The sequence below is a fragment of the Phyllostomus discolor genome, chromosome 5 (assembly GCF_004126475.2).
Source record: "Phyllostomus discolor isolate MPI-MPIP mPhyDis1 chromosome 5, mPhyDis1.pri.v3, whole genome shotgun sequence".
In the NCBI taxonomy this organism is placed as follows: domain Eukaryota; kingdom Metazoa; phylum Chordata; class Mammalia; order Chiroptera; family Phyllostomidae; genus Phyllostomus; species Phyllostomus discolor.
In genome coordinates, this window is record NC_040907.2 from 58286508 (window position 1) to 58303744 (window position 17237).

The 17237-nt window shown below is 37.9% G+C and overlaps 1 protein-coding gene across 2 annotated transcripts in view; it reads left to right on the forward strand.

The window, feature by feature from the left end:
• GIPC2 (GIPC PDZ domain containing family member 2) overlaps positions 1 to 17237 on the forward strand; it is an 83454-nt gene that overhangs the window by 63296 nt on the left and 2921 nt on the right. Inside the window, exons 4-5 of one of the 2 annotated variants that reach the window (XM_028513461.2) lie at positions 202 to 308; positions 5867 to 5948. In XM_028513461.2, coding sequence (XP_028369262.2) covers positions 202 to 308; positions 5867 to 5948 — 189 coding nt within the window. The remainder of the gene's footprint in view (positions 1 to 201; positions 309 to 5866; positions 5949 to 17237) is intronic. The other variant, XM_036026337.1, reaches the window with a different exon arrangement.

Here is a 17237-nt window from a genome sequence, read left to right on the forward strand (position 1 = left end):
ACCTCTTATAGAGACTCCCATGAGACTAATGAATGACAGGTGAATTTGATTTGGGAAACTCTGTAAGAAGCAATGCTTTTTATAAAATCTCTGTAATAATTGCACAAAGTTTTGTGATGGAAACTACAGTAACTTTTATAGCAGTCTGTTGGAATTATTTCTGAATAGATATACCTTTCCCCTTCTATTGTATCTTTATAGAAATAGAGCCAAGGTCAAAAACTGGAAACTCTTCAGCAGGAAGACTTGGTACCGGAAGGGAGACACTTCGCCTGAGACCAAAAGGTCCTGCCACCGTGGAGGAAATGGTATGTTGTGTTCAGTTGGTCTCCGTTCTGTTTGGACACATGTGGGAGTCTGTGGTTATTGGAGCTGGGAAGAGAGGTAAAACCATGAGCTTAAAGACGATGCCATACATTCTAACTAAAGCACGACTTTTAATTCATTGCCCACTTGATCAATATGAAAATTACTGAAGGCTTTAAGAAGGAACTATAGAAACTAAGTGCATGAGAAGAGACTGTGATCTATAGCGATCCTCAGTTACCTGCAGGCAACTTTTTCTGGAGTCTATAGACTTGGGGACTGGCTCAAAAATGTTCAAAGGTCTAAGAACTGGAAAAAATCTCAGAGCCACCTATAGGAGTAGACATACTTAAGATTTTGATGATGAAAGATAATATTCATGAATGCTAGTCTCCTCAGGTGAAACATTCTGTACTCATCTTTGATTGTTCCCTGGCATGTTCTACGTCCCTTCCATCAGCCAGTCCTGGCGGGTCTGCCTCCACAGCAGGCCAGCATCCTGTAGCAAGGCACCACTTCTGCTCCCACCACTCTGGCCCAAGGTGCCCCATCTCCTCTCCCTCCAGTAGCTTCCCGTGTCACTCTGAATGAAAGCGGATGTCCTCAAATGATGGACAAGATCTGACCCTGCATTTCTTCTCTGATCTCATTTCCCACCACTCTGCTCCTGGCTTCCTCTGCTACCGCCACATGGGTCTCTCTCTGTCCCCTGTCACTCCAGATGTGTATGCCCTCTCGGGGTCTTTGTACTGCTGTGTCCTCTACCTCAGTGCTTTGTGAGTTTATGGGCATGGCTCCCCCCCTTGCCTTCTTTAGGTTTCTGCCCACATAGCACCTTCTCTAAAAGGATGATGCCTCTAAGTATCTTGTTTAAGTAGCTATTCCTGCTGCCCCTTCTGCTGCCCAATCTTCCTTACCCTTAATTTTCTTTAAAGCACTAAACATAATGTGGCTCGTTATATCCTTGTTTCCTTTTTGTCTATTGTCTATCTCCTTTGCTCATGTCTTTTTTTTTAATTTACATTTTTACTTTATTTTTTCCATCAACATTTATCCCCCCTACCTTCTTCCACCTCCATGCACCCCCCCACCACAATCACCACACTGTTGCCTGTGTTCATGAGTGTTTTCTCTCTCCTTTTTTTTTTTGCTTAATCCCTCCACCCTCAGCCCCACCTCCCCATATGTCTTGTTCACTGCAGTGTCCCCTAAGCCTAGAACAGTACCTGACACATCAAAGGGGCTCAAATCTTTGCTGAATTAATGAATTAACACATAATTCATTTAAGCTTGGGAAGAGTGAAGGTTTCACTTATTGACTGGGTCAGTGTTTTCGTGAAAAACAGCAGAAGTAGAAGAGACAAAAATATAAGGAAGAAGCGGGGTGGAAACAGAGGACAGCAGGGGTTATGGGCAGGATTCGAAGTGGCAAGCGCGAGGTCAGACCTGTTCCCAACAGCGAAGACAGTGGTGATGAAGCCATCCTGTGGGAACTGGGGAGATGAGGCAGGCGGCGGAGGCCAGGGAAATTCAGAAGGCAGGAGCACAGGCCCTGGGCCCATTGAGGCCCTCTGTGTGTGCGTGTTGTCCCAGGATCCCCTAGTGATTGGAGAGCCAAGGTGTGAGACAGGCGAACCATTCGGAGGCTCTTTCTATAGAGCGGGTTCCCAGAGCTTGTGGGGTGACCATGCTGAGTCAGCTGTGGGGGGGCTTGATGGAACAGATGCTCAAAACACCATGAGGCCAATGTTGTCCTTTTTAAAAAAATATTTTATTTATTTATTTTTAGACAGAGGGGAAGGGAGGGAGAGAGAGAGGGAGAGAAACATCAATGTGTGGTTGCCTCTCACACACCCGCTACTGGGAACCTGTCTTGCAGCCCAGGCCTGTGCCCTGACTGGGAATCAAACCAACAACCCTTTGGTTCGGCTACCCTTTGGTTCGCAGGCTAGTACTCAATCCACTGAGCCACACCAGCTAGGTTGTCAGTTTTTTGAGCCACTGAGGATGTTGTCAGTTTGGGGGAATCTAGAGGAAGATTTTGAGTTGGGTGCCTTGGTCCTGGGTGCAGAAAGGAATTAATTTGGAGGCAAAGGGCAACAAAGAAGAAACCAGGGAGAGTCAATGGCGTTTTGAAAGTGAAGTATGATGAAGTATGTAAAAAAAAAATCCAGGCAGTGACTTCTGGTCATTCCGAGTCTTTACCTTTCCTTTGCCCAGCACACCACCAGGCACATTGCTGAGGCCAGTAAATGTTTATTGGACGAATGAGTAAACTTCAGTGGAAGAAAGGAATGTGTCAGGCAATGGAAAAAGCAGTGGGAGGGAGCTGGAAGTGGGGAGCTGGGGAACGAGGCTGTCAGAAAGGACAGACCCTAAAACGGCCTGCAAAGGTCCCTGGGGTGGCAGCGAAAACTACAAATCACTTCAGGGGAAGTGTCACTTCTAATAGTTAACACAGTTAATAAATATTTTTTTGGCACCTGCTGTGTATAAGCTGCTGGAATGAAAGAGTAGCTGAAGATCTCTCTGGGGAGGTAGGCAAGATTCATTCAATGATAAACATCTAAAACTCCATTTCTATTTGCATAGCCTGTTTCATTAAATAGGGCAATTAAAATAGTTCATAATGAAAGGAAAGAGCTAGTATGGTAATAATATTAAATCTGACACAAATGACTTACAATCTATTTCAAACACTGAAGGATTTGTAGATTTATCGAATCATCCCCTCATTACCTGCACAGCTTCTGATGTTAATGCTGATGACTTTGTGAATGACACTCCACCTACACACCACCTAATTTATTCAATAGGTGGTCCAGGAGCTGGTTGGTGATACAAAGACCAGAACAAAGACCTTGTTTTCCTCTGAAAGGAGAGAGGCATGAAAAGGAGCTGTTACAAACCAGGGGGAAAGGGTTGATGTCACCTAGCAGGGGCTGATCAGCTGCTGTCAGGGAAAGAGGGGAGGCCAGAATTCCCTCTAGAAGAAATGGTCAAGTTGGTTAAGGATGGTCAGAAGGGTGTTGTAGGCTGAAACAGTGATGGCGTTGGGGGCCCTAGAGGTGTTCTTGGGATTGGAGTGTGGGCGCTGGTGGTATCTGGTGGGAGTTGGTGAGGCTGCAGGTGCAGGCCTGGGTCAGGATGTGAAGGGCCTGTAGAGAACGGAGGAGCTCTTTGAGAACTTTGCGGGGAGCAGCACTGCACTTAGAAGAATTTCTTATTTCTGGGGGATGCCTTGTTGAGCAGGGTGGATTTGAGAGACTGAAGATTGTACACAGGTAGAGAAACTGGAAAACCTGTGCAAATAAGAAAAGATGAAGAATATTCTTCAACCATAAGAAAGAAGGAAATTCTGCCATTTGGGACTGCATGGATGAAACTTGAGGGCATTATGCTAAGTGAAATAAGTCAGAAAAGACAAATACTGTATGATCTCACTTACATGTGGAATCTAAAAGGAAAACAAACCCAAACTCACAGTTACAGGGAACAGACTGGTGGTTGCCAGAGGCAGGGTGGGGGATAGGCAGAATGGGGAAAGGCGGCCAAATGGCACAGACTTCTGTGCTAAAATACATCCTGGGGATGTGGTGCAGAGGACAGTGACTATGGTTTGTGGTACTGTGCTGTGTATTTGAAAGGCACTAAGAGAATAAATCTCAAAAGTTCTCATCACAGGAAAAAAAATTTGTAACTATGTGTATGATGGATGTTAACTAGGCGTATTGTGGTGATGATTTTGCAATACCTACACATAGCACATCATCATATTTGTACACCTGAAGCTGATTTAATGTTTTGTCAAGTATATTACAATTAAAAAAAAAAAGAAAAGAAGAGATAAGAGCTGAACCCAGGCAATCAGAATGTGAATGGAAGAGGGGTGATGAGATCAGGAGCCATTTAAAATTACTGACAGAGTGGTGGCAACTCTATGGGGGACACACTGGTACTTGCTGAGGTAACTTACACAATGGCCGGGCAGATGCGAGGTAAGCGCCTAAGTTGCTTTGCACAGCCTGTTGCTTCACAGAGGCCATTTCAGATGCTGGAAAGAAGGCGAGAGGGATGTATCGTGTCCAATATTGTTTTAAGGCTTAGTTAAGATAAATAAAAACATGAGAAAGTTATAACAATATCCTCAGAGAACTAAAAATAAAATTTTATTTGCATGCAAATGCAAATATTTTAAATAAGTTTTGAGAATACAAAACAACATACATTTGTAACAATACTATAAGTATGAATCTCTTACAATGTAATTGTGAATTCAACATTTGCACTTAGAGATTTTTAACACCTTCAGGCATTTCCTTTTCAGTTGCAAAGTCATCTAAAACCAAATATTGAAATAAATTGAGCACGGGACAAGACTTTATAAAATATAAAACTTAGATTTTAAAAGAATAATATAATACAGGGTAGGGCAAAAGTAGGTTTACAGTTGTGAGTATGGAAAACACAGTTTATTCTTGTATTATTATTTATTAATTATTGCATCATGAATATGAAGAACTGTAAGCCTCTTTTACCACACCCTGCATATCCAGTCATTTTTTTCACTGAAACCATTTTTAAAATATTGAGTTGTAACATTATATTAGTTTGAGGATTCTAATATAATGATTTCATTATATACTGCAATTCACCGAAACTTTTAATATCAGTTTAGAAAGAACAAAAATGTTTGGTACTATTAATATGTAAGACAATGATTACTTTAAGAGTATTTCACCATGACCTTATCCTTAAAAAAATCTATTTTAGTGTATTTTTATAGTGTGCACAATAGATTAATATGGTAATGCATGTGCATAATTTATAAAATCTGCAAGTAATAAAATTAAATAAAAAATAACCAATAAGGGTATGTGTTCAGAAATGTCTTTCTCTGGGGTGAGCCACTGAAAGGTTTGTAGGCTCTGGCCGGCAGGACGAAGACCAGAGCCCTTTTCACGGCACCCTGGTTCCCTGAAGGTCTAGTCACGCCTGCCCCTGTGTTTCTCATCACAACAGGCTCTTTCCGGTCCCATCCCACGCTACAGTCTTCAGTCAGACTCGCTGACCTCACGCAGACTCTGCATTAACTGTCTTCTTTGTGCAGTGCCCTCCCTGCTTATCGACACCAGTTCGTCTTTGAAAACACAATCTCGTCAACTTCTTTCTGAAGTCTTCCATGACTCTTAGAGATTTAAATTTTCTTCCCCCATGATGCCTCTGTACCTTAGATATCCTTAAAAAAATTGTGCTTATTATTATCATTTAGCCATTTATTTTCACATCTGCATCCCCTTCTCGATCGCCAGCTACTTGGAGACTGTGTTCTTGGCTTTTCTTTGAATCCATAGCACTTACCGCTGATGCTAAAAATTAGTACTTACTGTATAGATTTGTACTGAGTTGCAGAGCACATTCTAGATATATTTGCATTCAAATTAGCTGAAGTAAACAACCATGAACTAGCTCCATCTCATATTTTCCCCTTTGTATGCCTTGACATTCAAGAAATTTCATATAATAGTATAATATCTTATTTCTCTTTTCTTTGATAAAGCCCTCCGAAACCAAAGCCAAGGCAATTGAAAAGGTTGATGATCTTCTTGAAACGTACATGGGAATTCGAGATACTGATTTAGGTAAGATTATACTATTTTAAAAAGTCTTATATATTTTTTTTAATTTAATAGAACTTAATGCTTATGCCTTTCTTGCATTTATAGTCGATGATGCTTTTCAAGATAAAAAACATTTGTATAGTGATGAAAAGCATAATGAAAAAATAGAGATAATGAAGAATAATGAAAAGATGACCTGACCTTTACCACTTACTAGCTTTGAAGACTTAGAGTGAAGTCAACTTGTCTACACTATATTTTACCTATTAGCTCTAATAATGTTTTCTTCATAGGCTTGTTTTATGGATTCAAAAATATATATGAAAAGAATTTTATAAATGGTACATATAAAAGATATTATTTGATATATTAGCTGTACATTGATTAAATTGTGTATTTATATTATATTATTATATTTAGCCATGTATAATGTACACTTTTTTTGCCCAAAGTTTTGAGGGAAAAATAAGGTTGCACATTATATGTGGATAATATCTAAAGATACCTTGTATCTATTCTTGTGTTTTGTAATTATTTGTTACATAAAATTTCTGGTACCATAATATGTTCAAAAATAAATGTTAAAATTCCTTTATAATACAAAAAACAAGTCTCTAATTATAAATAAATGAAAAATTGAATAAAAAATGAAAACAAAAGATTTTTTTACTGAAAATATGGGCCAGAAATGTGGGTGCACATCATATATGGGAGTGCATTATACACAACACAACATGGTATATTAAAGTAGTACACATTCACAAGGTTAATGAAACCCTGTGATAAATGAATCAGAATTATGAAGGAAATGGACACACCTGGTGTATGACTGGTAAGGGCAGTTGAGCAGTGAATTTCTGTGTGTTTCTTATGTCACCATTAGGATGGCAGAACCTTAATTTATTAATTAAGACTCTATCAATTATAAATAACAAAGCAACAAAAACAATGGACTGATCTCCAAATGATTTAAGAGGAAAAAAGTGGGGGAAATGTGTTGATTCTTATACCTGAAAAGTCCAGAGGTAGATCCTGCCTTCAAAAGTGACTAGATCCAAAGTTCTTGTGCTGTCATCAGGGTGTGATTTCTCTTCCTTGCATTCTCGTTTTATTCCATGGTATCGGTAGTCTGGCCCTCCTCACGGAGTCAGATTGACTGTGATGGCTCAGCCCTCTACTTCTTGGTGTCTAACACAGGGGGAAAGAGGCAGGGGCTTTGCTAAGCCATTTAAACAAAATTCTCAGGATTGTCTCTATTGAGCTGATTGGCTCACTTGAACCAATCACTGAGGTTGGGAGGGATAGTTAGGTCTAGGCCAAACCTCTGAAGTTGAGAGTGATTTCTGAATTACGAAGGCTGAGTTTGTGGAAGCTGCTGACCCCTTCTATTAAGGAAGAAAGAGAAATAATCCCTGGGTAAGGAAAGGGTAAATGTGCACTTAGTGGTGTGGTTTGTGCCCGTATGCCTTCTTGTGTGTGTGCTTGTGTGTGTGCTATATCAAGTACTTAATGAATTTCTTAATGTCAAAGACTGGGACAGTTTTGTTTATTTGCTACCAGATAAAGTATTTAAAAATTTTTATTGTTGTTCAGTTATAGTTGTCCCCATTCCCTCCCCCATCATTACTCTCCCCTGCTCCTCCCCACCCCCCACTCAAATATTTTAATTAACCTCAGGTAAACTATTTGAAGCTATTCTTCTTTTGCTATTTCTGCTCATTTTCCTTTTTTCTTAGAGAATTTATTCTTATTTTTTTCTTGCCTGTCTGAACTTTTATTTTGTTATTTTTAAAAGATTTTATTTATTTATTTTAGAGAGGGGAAGGGAGGGAAAAAATCAGGGAAATATCAATGTGTGGTTGCCTCTTGTGAGCCCCCTACTGGGGACCTGGCCCAAAACCCAGGCAAGTGACCTAGACTGGGAATCAAACTGGCGACCCTTTGGTTTGAAGGCTGGTAGTCAGTCCACTGAGACGCACGAGCCAGGGCACCTATCTGAACTTTTAAAATAAAATTTCTATGTTGGATGTACAGATGATATCTGTAATTGAAAAAAAGATGGTTCTCAGTTCTAGCACCTTGAAGAGAAATATAAAATTTGCATATGATAGATTCTTGCTCCACACAGATAAGAAGCTGAGATGATTCTATAAAAACTGAGTATCTTAAAACTTTTCTCCTCAAATCTCTTGCATTTGGAAAAATATAGACATTTGTATAAATGATGTGGGCCTGCAACAGTTATACAAATGCATACGCCAAAGAAGGTAAAGGAGTTTTAGAATTGTCACTGCTATTAAACTTAGGTTAGGTAGTATATGTTGGAAAAATAATATGATATTTTTCCTACTGAATACAGTTGAATAAATAACTGTATGAACATTATAAGTTCAGGAAGTAGCACATCAATTGCTGATAAGTTCAAGTTTAGGAGAACCATACCTTTGTTTTAAAACATTTTTATTGAATTTATTGGGATGAAATTCATTAATAAAATTATATAGTTTTCAAGTGTACAATTCTATAATATGTCATCTATATATTATATTCTGTATTCACCATCCAAAGTCCTCTCTCTCCATCACCACCTATCCCCCTCTTTACCCTCTTCTACCTCCCCAACCCCTCTTTCCCTCTTGTAGTCACCGTACTGTTGTCTGTTTCTATGAAACTATGTCTGTTTTTCTTTTTGTTTAATCCTTCACATTTTTCACCTAGTGCCCCAAACCCCTTCCCATCTAACAGTGTATGTGTGTGTGTTTTTTATCTATGAGTCTGTTTCTATTTCATTGGTTTATTTTGTTCATTAGATTCCACATATAAAAGACATCATATGGTATTTGTCTTTCTCTGACTGGCTTATTTCACTTAGCATAATACTCTCCAGGTTCATCTGTACTGTTGCCAAAGGTAAGATTTCTTTCTTTTTTATGGCTGAGTAGCATTCCACCATGTAAATATACCACAGCTTTTTCATCCACTCATCTAATGATGGGCACTTGGGCTGCTTCCAAATTTTGGCTATTGTAAGTAGTGCTGCAGTGAACATAAGGGTACATATATTCTTTTGAATTCGTGTTTTGGGTTTCTTTACATATATTCCCAGAAGTGGAATCTCTGGGTAATAAAGCAGTTCCATTTTTAATTTTTTGAGGTAACTGCATACTGTTTTCCACAGTGGCTGCACTAATCTGCATTCCCACCAGCAGTGCATGAGGATTCCCTTTTTTCCACGTCTTCCCCAGTACTTGTTATTTGTTCATTTATTGATAGCCATTGTGACAGCTGTGAGGTGATATCTCATTGTGCTTTTAATTTGCATTTCTCTGATGACTAGTGATGTTGAGCATCTTTTAACATGTCTACTGGTGATCTGTACGTTCTCTATGGAGAAGTGTCTATTCAGATCTTTTGCCCATTTTTTAATAGGATGGTTTGTTTTTTTTTGGTGTTCAGTTGTACAAGTTTTTTGTAAACTTTGGATGTTACCCCTTTATTAGATATATCACCGACAAGTATGTTTTCCCATTCAGTGGGTTGTCTTTTCATGTTGTTGATTTTCATTGCTGTACAAAAACTTTTTAGTTTGATATAGTTCCATTTACTTATTTTTCTTTTGTTTCTCTTGCTTAAGGAGATATATCAGAAAAAATGTTGCTATGAGAAATGTCTGAGACTTTACTGCCTCTGCTTCCTTCTAGGATTTTCATGGTTTCGAGTCTACCATTTAAGCCTTTAGTCCATTATGAGTTTATTCTTGTGCATGGTGTAAGAAGGTGGTCTAGTTTCACTTTCACATGTCTGTCTGATTTTCCCAACACCATTTATTGAAGAGACTGTCTTTATCCCATTGTATGTTCTTGCCTGCTTTGTCAAATGTTTAATTGACCATAAAGGTGTGGGGTTAGTTCTGGGCTCTCTATTTTGTTCCACTGATCTATATGTTTATTTTTATGCCAGTACCATGCTGTTTTGATTGCTATGGCCTTGTAGTGTAGTTTGATATCTATTTGTAGTTTGATATAGTTTGGAGAACTTCTGTTTTCAAAGGTGGAAACTTAAAACAGTGCTCAACTTTAAAACTTAATTTTAGGTATAGGTCTTATATTTATTTAACTATAAATTGGGAATAGTTAAGTGAAGTAGTTTTGTTCTTTTGTTATTAAAAATACACAAGTATATCAAAAAGAGTGTTGGAAAATGACACAGGTAATTATATATAGAATTATAAATTCATTTATAATTAAATGAATTAAGAAACAGTTCTTTAAAAATCAATTTTCTTTCTCTCTGACAAATTCAGAGAACTAAATCTTCCTCACAAATTCCTTGTAAATTAACTATGAATCCCTTTACAATTAATCATTTGTAGCAAATTCCTCCAATGACATGAAAAGTCATTATCATTATACATTATTAGCAATGTGATCAGTCACCACAGAGGTAAAGTTTAAAGGAAGTAATTAACTGAAGAATGCAACCATTGTTAAATTAGGAACTTATCTTATTCAGATCCGATTAGCATGAAATGTAAATCACAAATAGGACACTGCTTCAGCAGATGAATTATTTGTATTTCTTGTGTTTCTTAGTTTTCAGAAATGTTAATTCTTAGTGAAAATTGCATTGACATTATGCTATTCTGTAGTTGTTAATGTAAGTTTATATTAACTAAATAAAATAACTAAAACCAAAACATGAACATCAAAAAAAGCATTGGGATGTATTTACCATTTGAAAATGGAAAGTAATTGAAATGAGTTTATGGAGCAAGTAACCCTGAAGATAAAAGTGCTCTGTTGGGTCGTAAAGTTAAGTTGTGAACTGTGACTTTTCAAATGACCTAGTGCCAAAGGGTTGCCTTAGAATGTTGCCCTTTGGAAAAAAATAGGTTCTGGAAGAGTTTGAGCTAAGGCCTTATATAGGATTGACTTCATAATGGAAAATTGTATCATATGAGTTCTTTTTTTTTAAGATTTTATTTGTTTATTTTTAGAGGGGAAGGGAGGGAGATAGACAGAGAGAGAGAGAAACATCAATGTGTGGTTGCTGGGGGTTATGGCCTGCAACCCAGGCATGTACCCTGGCTGGGAATCGAACCTGGGACACTTTGGTTCCCAGTCCGCGCTCAATCCACTGAGCTACGCCAGCCAGGGCTCATATGAGTTTCTTACTGAATATTAAGACAGTATAAATTATATATAGAACTGTAATATTTTCTGATAATACCAATTTAGGTATTGGTTTCCGATAATACCATTTTAGGTTTGGTGATTATTCTAACACCTTGGAATTTTTGGATTTCTAATTTATAAAGAGATCCAGAAGTGTGTAGAATGAAAATCTAAATGCTGTTTCTAAGTCATTTTTTCCCTATAAAGTCTTTTTAGCTCTTAAAAAAATATAGCTAATAGTATTTTATCAGAAATAATTACATCTCTTCCTAGGATGATTTTTCTTTTTTTCTGTCGATTGAAAACAATGAACATTATAGAAAGTTATCTTTCACAGATAAAGCCAATAAAATTTTGGAAATAGATTTTATTAAAAAACACATTGGCTTTATGTTGATGCATGACTCGTGTGAATTATTTGAAATGAGTTGACATTTATGAAAAGTCTTAGAGAAAATAAGTGTTGAAGACCTTTCATAGAAGGATATACAGTTACAGGTTCAGTGGTTAGTGAAACAGTGGTGATGTCAGTCTTCATCTAAGTTCTGCCAGGTGCCGTTTTGTTAAAACAGATTCCGAGAAATCAGGTAACTTGCTCAAAGTCAGTTACCAATTTGAGATGAGACTCGATTCTGGCACTTTGATACCAAGATTTTTCACCTGCAGTAATATTGTATGTCTGAAGTTCTATTTAAGTATTTAAGACTTAGTGTAAAATACAGATTGATCAATATCACCAAAATAAGTGTCATTAGTAATGTAAAAGTTGTTCAGTAGCTCTAATGATATAAAGATATTCCTGAAATAGCCACGAGAGGGCAGCACTTTGCTGTTATATGTGGTATAACAATTCTTTTACTGGAATATTTTTGCCAGCTTTTATCCAGATGTTAAATATTATTGCAGTATTTTGCAGATCTATTATAGTTAACAGATGAAAGCATTTTAGTAGTAGCTTTATGTTTAGTAGCTGTCTTTATGTTAATGTAATACATTTTCCTAGTTCTTTCGGTTTTTTTAAAAAATCAGAGATATAATCTTTTATCAAAAAGAATACAATCATACCAGTTTATTTCTCCTGTAAAAATGCTTCAAATATATGTTTATACTTTATGTACTAGCAAAAGTTCATAACATGTTAAATGCGTGCTGCATTCTCAATTTCTATTAAAATTTTTGTAGCAAATTTCTGGTTTTTAAAAGATTTGTGGGGTTTGTGGAGCACTGTATTACACACAATATTTCCAACACAATTATGAAGCTGCCTAATTGATATTTTTGTTGCTTCTGTAAAACCAGGAGTTTCCTGTAGGCAGATGTCATATCTTACTCAGTTTTTAATCCCAGTTCCTACTACAGTCCCTCTCCCATAGTAAACACTTGCTGAATGTTTGTTGACCAAATGTCTGGGAGAGGCACAAAAGTGGTGAGTTCACAGGGAGTCTGAGTCCTAATTTCATTAGTTTGAAGCTTTAGCCTTCACACAAATTATTAAAATTTGACCCTTAATCTCCACCTCTCTAAAACAGGTACAACTAAAAACCTCCTAGGGCTGCCAAAGCATTCGGTTAAATAATATGTATAAAGTTCCTCTCACATAATTAAAGGCACACTTATTATATGTGGCAACGATCATTATTAATTACTACTAGTAATAATGCTGGTGGCATTAGAACATTTAGGACTGTGTAACTGGAGGTCTGAGCAGCTCTGGGGCTGTATTGTGTGTAGGAGTGTTGTTTTTTCTTTTCACTGTTCTTCAGTGTGTGCCAGCGTGAGTGGATGAGTGAGATTACACAGTTTGGACCATGAGGTTATAGTATGGGGATCTTACACCATCATTTCTCTCATTTTGTGACTAAGGAGCCCAAACCAGGTGTTGCAAATGAGAGCAGGCCAGGTCTGAACATGGTGTTTCCGGGCTCTGTACACCAGACAATGCTGCCGAGCTTCTGGAGGTACGAGAAAACCATGTACCAAGTTCTTTCTTATAGCTGTGTGTGTGTGTGTGTGTGTGTGTGTGTGTGTGTGTATGTGTGTGTGTGTGTGTGTGAGAGAGAGAGAGAGAGAGAGAGAGAGAGAGACTGAGACTGCTTGATTGTCCATCAGTGAGCATCTGATCCCTGTCATTGTTTTCCTCAGTATTCAAGAGCATCAACCATCTGCACTGTTGATTTCTGCTTCTGAATGGCTGTAGCTTTTCTTATATTTTTTTATCTGTGTGTTTCTTGTTTCTTCCTCAACTAGACTGTATCTCACCCATATGGAACTAATCTTTAGGTAATTTTCTCAATAAATGTTATCAGTAGGGCCTATGAGAAATATTTGAAATGGTAGACTAAGTAAAATTCCGAACTTGAGTCCTGCTTTTGCAATATTTATCTTTAAGTTTTGACTTTTTTTTTACACATCCTGGCTATGAGACCAGATGAGACCAGAGTTCTGGGCCTCACTTTCCCCAATACATGCTAACCGTGCCAGTCCCAAAATTATTTTAGTGTAATTACAAAGGCTCCTCCTGTGCCTACCAGCATTCACTCTGCATAAGAGACTGAGTAAGCAATTCAGTATCCAATGAGTGCTTATTTTCTAATGGGACAGAAAATGTGTAGGTGAAAATAATGCCAATATAGACAACACAAAGTTCAATCTGTACTGTAGCTCCTTATTACTCAAACTGTGCTCCAGGGACTGGGAGATGTTGGAGACGGAGTTCCCCTCTTTGCTGTGGAACTGCTGACCAGCATCTGCATTTTGCCAATATCCCAGGCAAAATACATCCAAGTGTAGAGAGCACTGCCAGAATGTTCAGGGAATGAAGGTATTACTTCCTGTTGTAGACACAGGGTCTCCTGGGGAAAGGAGTCTTAAGGAGAGAAAAGGTTTTGATGGTGGAACAAGTGATGAGGAGGAGGTTATGCTGGGCAAAGGCAGGAAGCAAGAAGGATGGCATTTTGAGTGGTCAGATTTATGAGGGCACAGCATTAGCGCACAGGAGTGCAGCCGTTTGGGAGCCAGCGGTGCTGGATCAGAATACCAGACTAGGCTTGTGAAGATAAGCATTGGTGACCCAAGGAACATCCTTCTGTGTGGGAATGGCACAGACCATCTCAGAGGTGGAAAGGAGCTTCCCGGGCCTTTTGTCTCATTACTTAATAGGATCCGAGATGCGCTTCAGGAGGAGAAATCCAATGTGCCTGTAGGGTGATTTGCTGACTAGAGCTGAAGATTAAGGGAAAGGCATGGTAGTGACGGGAATGAAAAGAAAAGGAGCAGACTACAGAGATGGCAAAGGTAGAACCCCGGGGGAGGCAGTATTCAGTACACAGACAAGAAGAGAAAGGTGCAGTGACAATGCCCACTGACAATGGTGGTGAAGACAGGAGTAAGAGTAGGGATGGTGATTTTTTAATTTTTGGACATGTTGGTTGATGTGCTAACAGAACACCTAGAAAGACTTGTCTACTATTTATTCAGAAATGGGCATTGGGATCTCATAAGAGGCAAGTCAGGGATGGAAGCAAAGGTTTGGGACTTCTCAGCAGCAAGGTCATAATTAAGCTGGGTTGTGGTTAAGACCTCCAAGGCAAGATGACCTAAGGAGAGGAAGAACACAGAGGGAGCCTCCAGGTTTATGGGGAAGATCAACTGAATACTGTTTCCTGAGCACCTGGCTTCCTATCTCGCTGAGGGCAGCTTTCCTCCTTTCTTGACTATAATACTTTGTTGAAAGAGCTGAAACAGTTTTTACAGTGTTTTCTTTTTAAAGATTTTATTTATTTTTAGAGAGAGGGGAAGGGAGGGAGAAAGAGAGGGAGAGAAACATCAATGTGAGAGAGAAGAAACATCGATCATTTGCCTCTCACATGTGCTCCAACTGGGGACTGAACCCACGACCCAGGCATGGGCCCCGACCGGGAATTGAACTGGCAACCTATTGCTTTGAGGAATGACATCCAACCAACTGAGCCATGCTGGTCAAGGCTACCGTGCTTTTTGATGGCTTAGGAAATACTTTCCAAAATGCAGTTAGTGATCATGAGCATACAGAGTAATTTTATAAGCCACTCATTTTACTGCATCAGACAGGTCCTAACTTAAAACAACAATAAACCTTCTCTTTAATTTGAATGTATCTACTACATTTTAAGTTTTCTTCCATTGTGTAGAGGTTCCTCTCCCTAATGTTGTATTTTATTATGGAAATTGTCAAACATACAGTACAGTTGAAAGACTTTTTAGTGAGTACTTCTACACCTATCACCTAGAATCTATCATTACTATATTATTATAATTGCTTTATCACATTCTTTTTCATTTATCCTTCTTGTGTAGAGATTTTTGTAAAAACATAGTTGTGATTGTAGTATAAAATTTATATATTGCTTTTTCAGTAAATATTAAAAAGATTTCCCCAAGTTGTTACAAAGTTATTCATAAACATTGTTTAAAACTATTTCAAATTATGTCATCAAATATTTCGCCATACCAGAGGTAACCTAGTGATCCAACAACTTAGGCTTCTTAAAAAAATACTGTTAGGTCCATTTTTATGCTAAATTCTTTTCTGTTTTTAAGATTTATAGGGAAGTATAGATTTCCTTATATCTGAGGGAAATAAACACTATATCTCAGAAATATATGCACCCTCATGTTATTGCACACTAGTTATGACAGCCAGGACATAAGGAACAACTCAGGGCCTCTGACAGATGATGGATAGAGGTTGTGGAGTGTGTGTGTGTGTATGTGTGTTTGTGCGTGTGATGGAATGACAAAAAGAAGGAAATCCTACCATTTGTGAGAATATGGATGAAACTTGAGGGCATTATGCTAAGTGAAACGAGGAGACAGAGAAAGACAAATACTATATAATACTATACTGATTAAAAAACAACCCCAAACTCAAACATAAAAAAAAATCAAACATCAGATTTGTGGTTACCAGAAGTGGATGGAGGGAAAATTGAAGGTGGTCAAAAGTTATAAACTTCATTATAAGATAGGTAAGTATTAGGGATGTATTGTTCAACGTGATGATTATAGTTACCACTGCTGTATATCAATATATGCAAATTGTTAAGAGAATAAATCCTAAGAGTTTCATCACAAGGAAAAATATTTTTTCTTTTTCATTTTTTTATATCTATATGAGATCATGGATATTTACTAAATTTTTTATGGTATTCATTTCATCACATATGCAGGGGTGGGCAAAAGTAGGTTTACAGTAATACAAGTAATATAAAAATTAATAAGTAATAATACAAGAATAAACACTGAGTTTTGTGTACTCACAACAGTAAACCTACTTTTCCCACCCTGTGTATATGTGTGAAATCATTATGCTATACACCTTAAACTTACATAGTGCCATATGTCAGTTATATCTCAATAAAATTGGAGAAAAATGTATGGATTCCCAGAAATGGAAATGTTAGTGGATCAAATATGAACATTTTAAAGGATTTTGATACTGGTTGCCAAATTGCTTTTCAAAAGCCAAATTTACAGTCAAACTGGTGTATCTGAGTGTTTGCTTCACTATATCCAGGCCAGCCTTCACATATTTAAAATAGTACATAAAAGTTTTTTGTTAAACTTGGCAGGGCCCCTGGGCTGCAGCAGAAGATCCAGATGCAGCTGAGGACTTCCCCCGCTTTTGAAGTGTTAGCGTCTGGGCTGAGGATAAATGAAAAAGCATTTGGGTCATGGCTGAGGCTTGGGGCATGGTAGGAGAAAGGGGGTGACGATAAGGAGAAGAGATTTGATTTCTCCTCACAATTTATGCTTTCAAAAACTTTTTTTGAAGCTATCTCAAACTTACAGAAAAGTTACAAATACAGTACAAAGCTTTTCTTCTTTTGAACCATTTTTGAATTTATTACTTTAATGATAGTCCATCACCCCAAATGCTTTAGTTCATATTTCCTATACAGAGGGGAAAGGATTTAAGAAGCACACACTTTTAGTTATAAAATAAGTAATAGAAACATAATGTACAGCAGAGGGAATAGAGTTGATGATGTCGTAACAACAACGTACGGTGACAGATGGTTACTAGGCTCACTGTGGTGATCACTGTGTAAGGTGCTCCGTTTTCTGGCAGGGTTAGTCACAGGACTGCTTTTCAGGA